This window comes from Excalfactoria chinensis, chromosome 1, assembly GCF_039878825.1.
Source record: "Excalfactoria chinensis isolate bCotChi1 chromosome 1, bCotChi1.hap2, whole genome shotgun sequence".
In the NCBI taxonomy this organism is placed as follows: domain Eukaryota; kingdom Metazoa; phylum Chordata; class Aves; order Galliformes; family Phasianidae; genus Excalfactoria; species Excalfactoria chinensis.
This window is the reverse complement of record NC_092825.1, coordinates 113,531,756-113,543,910: the sequence shown is the minus strand read 5'-3', so window position 1 is coordinate 113,543,910 and position 12,155 is coordinate 113,531,756. Positions and strand designations below refer to the sequence as shown.

General features: G+C 46.4%; 1 protein-coding gene across 5 annotated transcripts in view; it reads right to left on the bottom strand.

Moving 5' to 3' along the window:
• Positions 1 to 11,032, bottom strand: part of MAP7D2 (MAP7 domain containing 2) — a 73,861-nt gene extending 62,829 nt beyond the window's left edge. For 4 of the 5 annotated variants that reach the window (XM_072328997.1, XM_072329006.1, XM_072329019.1 and 1 more), the window contains exon 1: positions 10,874 to 11,032. In XM_072328997.1, coding sequence (XP_072185098.1) covers positions 10,874 to 10,916 — 43 coding nt within the window. In that variant the 5' untranslated portion in view covers positions 10,917 to 11,032. The remainder of the gene's footprint in view (positions 1 to 10,873) is intronic. The other variant, XM_072329012.1, reaches the window with a different exon arrangement.
• Positions 11,033 to 12,155: the final 1,123 nt, after the last annotated feature.

Here is a 12,155-nt window from a genome sequence, read left to right as displayed (position 1 = left end):
ATCCACTTCCCTTCAAATAAAGAGGAAAAAACCTCACCCCTCAAGCATGCAAAGCTCTGATGGAGGGTCCTGATTGCAGCTCCTGGTGAGCACAGCTCAGCTCAGCTCATTAAGCCACCTATCCCCTTTCCACAAAACTATAGTAGACCCTTAACTGTCTTAGTAACTTAACAACTGAAGGACAGCAGGTGGGTACAAGGAATAGATCTGGTGATGCTGTGGGAGGCAGCAGAGCCTCTTCTGCTCTCTCCTATTGTCCTCCATTAAAACCTCACAGAGAAACAACAAAGTTCAGCTCCAAGTGCGCCCATAACAAACATCTCAGCACTTGCTAATGACATTACAGACGATGCACTTCCTCCAGCAAGCTCCCATCTGATGTTTTTTCCCTGACAAAACTCTAAGCAAGAAAGCTGGGGACTGTACCACACTTTCCATGGAAGCCATCCAAAGAAGCTACAGCTGGTGAGTGGTTTGGAGCACAAGTCTTATGAGGTGCAGTGATCAGTCAGTCCAGAGAGGAGGAAGCTCAGGGGAGACCTTATCACTCCTCCACAGCTCTGTACTGGATTTACTTTGCTAATTTGAAACTACACCGATTGAACCAACAAACCCACAAATCAGGGTTGTTATATTATGCAGAACTAAACCTGAACAGCAGTAGGTTGGTCACAGGGACAAAGGAAGAAAAAAGAAAACAACAGTACAGAAAACAGTATTATTAGAAGCAGAACAGCAGCAGCTGCTTATTCCACACCTTGATCTGAGCCCTCAGGTGTTTGGCTCATCCAGTCCCTGCTTCTTGGAGCAAACCTAGAACCCCTCCCAAGATAAATGTCACACCTCAATTCCCGCCCTCTTTGTCAGAGCTCACCTGGGCCTACACAGAGCTGCACGCAGCTGCCCATGTGCCACAAAGCAGGATGCGGTGCTCCATTTCCTCGGTGATGGGAGGAAGAAGCTTTCATGTTTATGCTATCATCCATACATGTAATAAAGAGATTACCTGCCCACAGTCCTTGCCTTGCCCAACAGAAGCAGAGGAAAGAGCACCTCTGGCAGAGGGCACCTGAGAGCAATGAGATGCAGGCCAACAAGGAGAGCAAAGTTCAGGGCACACCTGCACAAGTGGAGGCTGCTGTGATCGTGCCAACAAACCACACCTCTGCCCAATACAGTGAGGCTGGAAATAGCACTGGCATGGAACCACGTGCTCTGCCAACAACATTTCACACATAGAGACAAACCAAAACAGATCTGGGGCTTAAGTAGCCTGCCTGCCCAAAGCTTGAGAATAGGGGTAGGGATGACTGGGTTGAGTTGGCTTAAGTAGCAGAAGTCAACGAGCATTTTGGAAGGCAAAGAGAGGAGTCAGCATGCCATCAAGAGCTGCATCCCTTCCCATGCCAATGGGGAAGCTCAGAGGCAGACTGAGCTACATAAGGCCTGCACAGTGTAAGAGACTATGCACTAGGACTGGTGGCAGCAGGAGGGGCTGGCACATCAGGAGCAGCAGGTAACCTGACAGAAGGGTACAGGCTATGTAAACACACATCCACCATACACACATTTGATTTTAGTACCATTGTATTGATGCACGCAGAATATATGGACTTTTAAGACAGCTACCAACAGTTACCACTGTGAAGTGAAAAGATTCTTATATCTGATGACGTCTTTGCAGACTGAGGAGCAAATTACAAGTTACTTGGGCTTAGCCATACCTGGCACTAGGAGCCAAGTCCTGCACCACCCAGTCTAAGCTGCACTAGAAGAGACTTCTACTCCACAAACCTGACACTGTCAGCTCTTATAAGCTTGCACAAAGTTCCTGAAGACCCCATGCTGCAAACTAAATACTTTTGTATTCCATTCCACCTCCATGTGGGTAGAAATTGGGGTTATTTTGGCAAGGCATAAAACAATAGACTAGACAAAAGAGCTAGAAACAAGGATGGCGGCTGAATGCGTTCAACTCTAGCTGAAAGAAAAGCTGGTTTTTAGCTGTTGAACAAATCTTCCTTTTTCTTCTAATACTTCTATTTCATGGGACTTCCTCAGTTGTCTGTCTTTTATGAAGGACTGTAAAATATAATCTGCCTAAAATGCTGCTGCTTAAAACCAACTGCAGCACCTCTCAGGCAGTAGAAGTCAGAATTCACATATGACTTCTCCTACATGCTAAATCACCAACAGCAGTTTAGACGGGAGCTTCTCAAGATGCATGCATCAGCAGAACCTATCTGCATTAATTTCAGTGCAAGACAGCCATCAGAATAACATCTTGAGGACCTCTCCCCTCTACTCTCAGTCTGTAGCCTAAGGAAGCATATCATACTGCAATACTGGTTAACTGATAGCTGCTCTGAAGACTAGGAAAATGCTCCTCAGCCTGTATGTTACATTACCTTTCATTTTCAAAGAGTTCTTTGATATGGTGATTCTCTGTTTTTGAACTGTGATGCCTGAAGCAGGGGGTTATATAGCAAGGAATGTGATTTCTTTCTACCTCTTTCCCCTTCCCAGTCTCCTTGAGCAGCTGTCACAAAGAAAATCTATGATCCACTTCATCCCCTCAGGCTCCCACTGAAAGGCAGGTGGGCTGGTGAGAAGTCAATTCCACTGGAGCCCATCTGATGGGTGCAGCTTCCTCCCTGGCCTCACGCTTTTCATTTTGAAGGCTGCATGGAGTGAGGTCTGCTCCACTGGGGCACAGGAATGAGTACAGCATTGAGTACTACTACAGACCTGGAAAAAGGAGCAGGACAGAGCATGGAAACACATCCAAGTCTTCTAGACTGGTTTTTGTGGGACATACGAAGCACACCATTTGCTTGCTGCAGTCTTATCCTCCACCCCCAGTGTTGTCTTCCCTGGTAGCCTGAAGACAGCACAGCTAGGAGATGCTGGCTCTGATCCTTAATGACCTCATAGGCAGGAATGTGTGGATCAGAACAAGGAAGGAAGACGACACCATTAAGGAGAGGGAAAAAAGCCACCTTGTAAGCTCAATAGTCAATACAGTAGGTTGTCAGTACACCAATAGCATGGGCTGATCATTAGCAGCAGTAGCTAACTAGGCAATAAGGAATTTGTACACTGCAAGGGTTTTTACACACAAAATTCAGTGGTCTTCCAGGAACATTACTCTGCTGCTCGAAACACTGAGTTGCTGCATGGCCTGTAAGCTTGTCACCACGCTTTAGGAAGAACTCATCACAAGGAACATTGGTTCTGTATGAAGACTTCCTTTACAATCTTCAGCATTACAAAGATTGGATTTGAAAGTGGATGTGCTCGTACTGCGTAACATGACTTTCAGTTCCATTCACGCATCATTTAAGCAACTTCACTGCAGATTAAATGTATTAGGATCCAAGGCCATCAATTCTTTTTGAGACACTCTTCTGAAGTACGAACTTAAAGGAAGCCTGAATACAGTCAGTGACTGCAGTATAAGAAAGGAAAGTAGCTCAGAGTGGGAGGAGATAAATCAAAACACAGGGAAAACGTACCACAAAGGGGAAATGCAAACCTCACCTTCGATTACAAAATATATCATGAAAAACAAATTCCTTCTGTTATTTGTAAGTAACTGAACAGATTTTGCCAGATATTTGTTTCACTTCCTTTCTGTTCTGTAACCTGATAAGGTCACAAAATCCATTTCCTCTGCAAAATTCCCTCTTTTCTGTAGCATCTCTCCCCTACACATCACCCAAACATTTTCACTCAGTGCCACGACCTTGAGAACCTGCAAGCAGCCATTCTCCTCAGAGCCTGATCCACAGCACACTTAAGCCAAAGGAAGGTCGTCCTTTTATTACACTGCACCATTAAATCACTTCCCATGACTGCTGAAAATTGCCCTGTTTACTTAAAACCACAGCACTCAGTGTTACTAAACCCAAGAAGCAAAATGGAAATGCTTACATCTATTAATAGGCCTTTATGGGTAAGGAAAAAGATGCCCTGTGGCTGAAGCACAGCACTAAAAGTCAAGATACTGTGAATAAAGGTAAGGCCCTGCTCCCATTTCCGCGTAGGACAGTTAAAGGCAAACCAGTTATTATTTATTTTGGAAACAATAACTGGCCAGTCTCTTAATCGGCATTTCAAGAACCCAAACAACAGGAGGAGAAAGGACTGTTCCCACTCCACCAGGGATGCCCTGACTGAGCCAAGCCATCACCTCATGCTACACTCCTGAGGGAAGGGAAGTTAACAACCCTTCATTCATATATTCAAAAGACCAAAGTGATAATGTGTAGGTGAACACTGTAATACCAGGCAGGGAAAGATCACTTCTGCGCTCCTCCTGCAGCTAACAAACCCAGACATGCTGCACAGCCACCAGCAACATTTGCATCTCTGTTTTGGGATCAAAGCCACATTAAGAACTGCACTACTCGACCACATCTCCAACCAAAATTAATTGCAGGCTAGAAATACTTCAATGAGTGTTTTGCTGAAACAAACAATAGCTCTGCTAGCTCCTTCTTGGCGTGAGGCAAGTAATTTGATAATTCATATGGATTGAACCAAGCAAGGCATTCTTCCAGATCCTACCGAACTGAAACAAAACCACAACAAGCCCTCCAGCATCTGGCATTACAACAGACAGAACAATCAAATACACTAAATACACTAACATTATTAGCATGTTCTTCAAGATTTTTAGGATGTTTTTACAGTGGCATTCACAGTTCGATACATATGGTTACCACGTATTATTTAACCAGCACAACCCTTCTTATCTTATCAAGGCCTCAGATAGGGACGATAAATTCTAGGGCCTTGTTTTATTCAACCAAGTCAATGCAAGGAAAAAGGAATCTATACAAGAAACTACTCAGCAAACAAAGGCAAACTGATTTATGAAGCTCCATAAATTCCCTCCTAAAATGGTTGTTAAGCACTGGATCCGCATGGCACTAAGGCTGTGGGGCACAGCATCCATCCCCCTGCTCATTCATGCAGATGCACTGATGTGCACATGGAGGAAACAGGCGGAGAGCTGTAACCTGGAGGACCAGCTCAAGAAGTGCCTCAGACTTGAGAAGCCCCTTAACAAAACCAAGTCAATATGCATCCAATATGTTGTCCTTTCGGAAGGCAAATGCAAGCATGCAGGGATGACTTACAACACAGTTTTAATTATTAGTGAAGGGGCTGACTTCTAAACCTTGGACAGTTAAGTCTATTTCTGTACTCAGTGTAGAAAGAAATGTGTGTTTACAGGTTCCTGGAATGCTGGAAAAAGAAAGATCTGAATACTTATGCTAGATGCTCCAAGCATCTATTTACTCCTGTCACAGGGTAAAAATAGAAGTTCAACAAAGGTGAATGCTGTGATGCAGAAGAAGGAATCTCTTCTGTTGAATCACCACAAGAAATTCAGATTAACACTATAGTTCTCAAATTACCTCAAATGACGGAAGCACAAATGTGTTGTACGGGTACAAAGAAAGCTGCATTTTCCATATCGTATTTCTATTAACAGTAGTGAAACATCAGTAAGTGATGTTTGCTACTGGCAGTTTTATTTATTCACCAAGAAAATAATATCCAAGCAAAGTGACAGCAGAAACTCCAGCACACGCAGAATGACAACGACTGGCCTGCAGCATCTCGCTTATAAGGAAAGGCTGAGAGAGCTGGGACAGTTCACCGTGGAGAAAAGAAGGCTGAGAGGGGATCTTACCAATGCTTACAAATATCAAAAGGACGAGAGTCAAGAAGATGGGGCTGAGCTCTTCTCAGTGGTGTGCAGTGACAGAACAAAGGGCAACAGGCACAAACTGCAACACAGGGAGTTCCATCAGAACATGAGGAAGAACTTCTTTACCATGAGGGTAACAGAGCCCTAGAACAGGCTGTCCAGAGAGGCGGTGGAGTCTCCTTCTATGGAGATATAATCAAGACCTTCCTGGATGCTTTCCTGCACAACGTGCTGTAAGGAACTTGCTTCTGCAAGGGGAAGGACTCCAGAGGTCTCATCCAGCCCCTATGGTTCTGTGAGAAGCTGCTGAAAGCAGGGTGACCTGTAGGAAAGCCGCAACACTGCAGGCCCCACAGGAAGGCCACCAGTCACTGTGCTTTGGACACGCTCATGGATAAGCAGCCAAAGGGCAACGAGGAGCCAGCACACAGCCTGATATTAATCCAAAGGTCACAGGAACACCGCACTGATCACAACAACGCAGATATTTCATTGCAGCACTTCAACTCCATGGGGATAGTTTGTTTCCCACTGGCCAGGGAAGAGGCAACACGCACTGGGACAACAGCAGAAACCTCCAGACACTCAAGTGCAAAAGGGAAACCCGTGACCCAGGGTTTATGCTTCTAAGCAGTTTGATCTGGCATTCAGTAAGCAAAGATATGCAAATAGTATAGTAAATAAAACCAGCCACAAACTTGACAAGATTTCACATCACAGAGAAGATAAATATTAAATAGTTAAGGAGAAACACTGACTAACGTGGATCATTAATTCAAGAGTTAGAGGAAGAAAATGAAGTAGGGTAGTATGGTTAGGTTGTAGTTGGACCTGATGATCTTTAAGGTCTTTTCCAACCGGAGCAATTCTGATTCTACGATTAAAGAGAAAAACTAACATGTGACCATCCGACATTTTAATATATTACTTCATTGCATCTACAGAAAGTCTGAGATATACACTCAAAAAAGCAATTCTATTTGAATCATTTTAATCACCGTTTAACGGGGGCAATAAGTATTCACTCAGATCCTTGTAGCGCTCATTCAGACAGGCAGAGAGCCAGCTGTTACAGTTTAAGGAGCTCGGTACAAACGATACAAAAAAGCCTACTTACCATTTGAATGGCAGGCACAAAGTGAGAGCTGCCTTGTACTATTTTAATCAATAAAACAGCCATCTTGCATTTCTTTCCTCTTTTTTTTCCATTTTACTACTACGATAGATTCCCACCGCATGAAAACCATTTACCTCCCTTCCCTCTTCTCACCCCCGCACATCAGCACCGTTCATCATTACGGAAATAAACCACAGAGGAAGGTGTTTATAAATACCCCACCTAAAGTCAGCCAGGGTAATGCCATGCAGTGGAAGAAATTTCTGCGCAGCCAAGATTTTTTTGTGCTGTTTCAATCAATTTGATAGACGGTCCACTGCATGACTAAAGGAACACACAAGTTTGAACACAAGTATAAGGGGAAACTAGCACATAGCATATCCTTACATACGCTGCCTTCAACCACAGAAAACACATAGGTACATACATCATGTTGTGATAGAAATACCAAATACCAGTCAAGCACAGCAAAATAGCTCAGAAATTAACTTAAGCATCATAAACCATGGTTAAAGAAATCCACTGTGGTACTGAAATAACTTGGTTTTCTATTACTGCAGTAATCTTAGCTGGCTACAGTCATATTAAAAGTGCTACCCAAAAAAATGCTTCTCTCATCCACAGGGAGATTGACAGAAAAGTTAAGGCTGGATGGGCAACACAACTGTATTTAGGAGACTTGCAGACCAATGTCACTGCACCCCAGGATAGAGAGCTAGGTTAAGCAGGAAGACATGCAAACCTCACAGGACTTGAAGTTATCAGGCTGAGAGCAACTGTGAGAGCCAGCTAGAGGTTAAGGATGGGAAACATGAAGATGACTTGAGCTATTTGCTATTCAACACTGTTAACATTCACACAGTTTGCATTAATTTCTCCAAGACCCGTATTCCTTTCATAGAATCGTGAAGGTTGGAAAAGACCACTAAGATCATCTAGTTCATCACACCATGTCCATTAACCATGCCCCTCAGTGCCACATCCACATGTTTCTTGAACACCTCCAGGGATGGTGACTCCACCACCTGACAGCCTGTGCCACTGCCTCACCACTCTTTCCAAGCAGCTGTTTTTCCTAATACCCAACCTGAACTTTTCCTGGCACAACTTAAGGCCAGTCCCTTTCATCCTATCAATGATACCTGTGAAAAGAGGCCAACCTTCACCTCTCCTCAGCCTCCTTTCAGGAATCACAGAGAGAGCAATGAGGCCTCCCCTGAGCCTCCTCTTCTCCAGACTGAACCATCCCAGTTCCCTCAGCTGCTTCCCCATAAGACCCGTGCTCCAGACCCAAAATAAACAATTATTTCCTATTACCTCAACACTTCAAGAACTATCCAGAATTAAGAGACTTTCTCTTACTTTCCTATAGACTTAAAATGCACTAGTAAATAAATGACAGGTAAGAGAAAGATATTAAAAGCATTTTCCTTGCTGTTTTTGCTCCACACACACTAAAAGACCAATAACTGTGAAAGCTATAATCGTACCTTTTTTATTCATGAGAGGAAAACAAGCCCTGTTCCATCACCCTTCATACAGTATCAACATGGAGGATATACAGTTTCATTTACATGAAATATGTATATGCTCCTTCAACTAGCGTACCCAGAAATGATCACTTAATATTAAAAAATGCATCCCTGATGCATTTTCTCTGCTGCAGCCACCAAAGCAAAGGCATCTATACGATACTGCTCAACGGCACCTTACAAGAACTATGAGCACTATGAAGTGTCCAGGTGTTTCATGCTCCTGCCATATGCACTTCAAGCAACACGCCACCCTTTTATTTCTAAACACTTCTAGCGCAAAGGCAAGAGGTTTTCCTCCACTATAATTTAACGAAACTTAGTGGGTAAAGGCAATGACCTTTTTCTTTAGTCTTTTTTGTTTTCTCCCCATCAGCAGAGTCTGTCCAATGTGATGGTATTTTAAACAACAGAACACTTAATGCTGAGAGCACACACAGAACTGAACTCCTCCAAACTAAAACCAGCACTTGCAAAAGGTAACATCACACGTAGAGCAGCGCAACAATTAAAAGCTGTGCGGCTTAAAGAAATCAACTGGAAAAGCATTGCTGTCGAGAAGGAAAAAATACACAGTGCTTCGCAAGAAATACACCTATGTATTCCTTTCACACACTGGGTTATGATTTGCAGTCTAAGTTGACACGACATGCAGCTTTCTCTTAAATCCTCTTAAGGCTGACCAAAGAAGAAAAGAACACATTTTGCTTTGCAAACCAAAGCACTCAGTATTTTAATCTCTTAGAAGATGCATTAAGCAAATTTCACCAGGTAGCAAAAGGGATGACTAGCAATTCAGTACTGAGCAGCTTGTCCTTCAAACACTATTTAGTCATTACTGCATTACTGTTACTACAGATGGTAGCAGCAATAACGCCCACGGTTTGGTGTCACCTAGTGTTTTGCCTTCCCTTACCCAAAACACTCCTGCAATGCCTTCTCAGGCTGTAGCATCTCTGCTGTTGGCTTCACAGCTCAGATTTTCAGTCAAGGGAAGAGCTCCACATCTATTAATTGCTTGCACCCCAGAATTTTGCTCCTTTTTGACGCATTATAAACCTTTGAACAAGCCTCCTCCCTAGCATCCAGGAGATGGAAACAACTCCTTAACACAAGAGTGTTCATTTCAATTGCATTTGGGCAGATCTGGTTCATACTGCCATCTATGAAACACCTCAAGCACACACTGGCAACTGCTCCCTAGCACCTTCTATACGATCTTCTAGCAGCTGGTTCAAATAGGAAAATGGGCAGGGCTGAAGGCACTCAATAGTGAGGTGTTTAGGCACTGAACCACGTGATGACATCTGCCTTGTGCCTGCCCCACAACACGTGCCCCATTTGATACCATCTTGAGTTACATCACATTTTCTATGGGTTCTCAGTTTCACGTACGAGGCAAAAAATGGTCTGTATAACGAGTGTCTGAAGTTATAAGGTAAAAAACAGGAAAACACAAGAAGAAAAAAACCTGTTAACAGGGAAGAATTCCTTATGCTTTAAAGTGGGAAGAAACTAGAAATATAAATTCTCAGCATTAGTTGTTTTTCTCCCAAGTGACTGACAGGGAACCAGAGACCCGAGGGTTGGAGGTACAGCACTGCTCATCTACAGTGGTGACGGGCAGGAGAAGTGAAGATCCTGGCTCTGACACGGGGTGACCTCGGGGCACTTAAAGGCTTGGTTCCAGCTTCCCACTCAATACATTTGGGATAACAGAGCTTACCTCCCAAAACAGCAGCAATGCTACTTTTAGAAGTTATGCTAGCTTAGGACAGAAAGAAAATTAACTCCCCTTTCTGCCCACGCTACGGATGGATTGTTCACCACAAAGACCAGGCCAGTATCAGGTGAGTAAGGTAAAAGCTCATTCCTTAATCACCACCCATCTCACACGCTGAACCAGGGCGAGGCCACGCAATCACTGTCACGACTCCATCCGACCCGCACCAGCGAGCTGAAGCGTAACGGTGCCCCGGCCCCCCAAGCCCTGCCCCACGTCTCTCTGTCCCGGGGCACACGACCCAGGCAGGAGCCGCGCCGGCCCGCAGCGGCGGGAGGCACCTCGTTGAAGCCGTGCCTGCCCACGGGAGGCACTCCGCTCCGTACCAGCCCAACCAGTTTGCCGCCTGCCTTGGCCAACCACCGCAGGCAGGCCCAGGCACCGCAGAGAATTCGCTTTATGCATCGCTCCCTACTTTAGGGCAAACCCGAGCCTCCTCCCTCCCTGGCAGCACCGCCAGCGGTCGGGGAAATCACAGCCGCACGAGCAGCCGGCCCGGCTCACAAAAGCCGCCCCGTGGCTAATTCACCACACGGCCGGCACCTGCGGCGCCGGCGAACCCCCTCCCCGGGCCCGAGATGGCGGCCGCGCCGGTCGACACCTGCCGGGAGGGGAGCGACCCTCGCCGGCGCCCGCGGGGCTCCCCGGCTTGAGGCGGGCAGCGGGCGAGGGGAGGGCGCGGCCGTCCCGGGCACCTGGTAGGGCCGCGCTACTCTTACCTGCCGCCCGCGGGGAGCCCCGCGCCGCCCCCGGCTCCGCCATCTTCCTCCGGCCGTCGGCCCCCACCGACTCGGTTCGGCTCTTCGCTTCGCTCCGCGGCGCCCCGCGGCCGCCGCACAGGCGCACTGCCCGTCCCGCGGCACCTGACTCCGCGCGGCGGGGAGGAGCGGGACCGGGCTCGGAGGCGGCTGCTTAGTGCCGCTCGGCGGCGGCGCCCGCCCCGCCAGGTGCTACCGCCGCCCCGCCCCGCTGAGCTGAGGGGGTCTATGGCGGTGCGGCGAAGGGTGAGGAGTCGCGCGTGTCCTTGGGCGGCCCTGGGCAGGCCGCGTCTTTGTTCGGGTCTGCGGCGGGGACCGTACGTAGGTGACCTGGGATCGTGCATGATTTCGGAAAAGACAGGGAATTGGAGAGACGTCTTTTTATTTTCATGCAGTCACAGAAGGGATTGGGTTGGAACACACCTCACAGCCCACCCAGCCCCAACCCCTGCAGTGGGCAGGGCTGCCCCCCACCAGTTCAGCTGCCCAAGGCCCCATCCAACCTGGCCTTGAGCGCCTCCAGGGATGGGGCACCACAGCTTCTCTGGGCAGCTGTGCCAGCGCCTCACCAACCTCTGAGGAAAGAGTTTCTGTGTAACACCTAACCTAAATCTCTTTTGTTGAAAGCCATTCTCCCTTGTACTATCACTATGAGACCTTGTAAAAAGACACTCCACTTTCTGCTTATAAGCTCCTTTCAAGTGCTGGAAGGACTTTTCTCCTAAATATTTATGTCAAAAAGACCTAAAACTTTCAACACGCTGCTTACAAATTCATTGCATTCCTGCCATCTCAGCTTTTGGAAACTCTGGAACACAGGTCATCACATGGCTACTCCCATTGCGCTGCCTGAAAGCCTTCTTAGTGCCCACATTGCAGCCAAAGATTGTCCAGCAGTTCTGTCCCCACTGTATTCTCATCCAGCTGAAAATTCAGACCACAATAAAAAACAGGCAGTGGAGGAAAGAAACATTTTCCTTTCTCTTTCTTTCTTTCTTTGTTCTGTTGGGATTTGTCCTTCATCTCCGCATTCAAGAGCTGTTCCTGTGTTTGGGTGTGCACAACCCACCAGGGAGCTTAACCAGGCAGATTGCCTTTTGATGGCACATATGGCAGTAACTGTTCCCAATGTCACCTTAACGGTTACAGACTCTATTTTTGTTGTATGTTAATGTCAAATCTTAACTATTTCAAATGACATTTCTCAGGCAACACTTCTGTATGGAGGTTTCTCCTGCAGTGA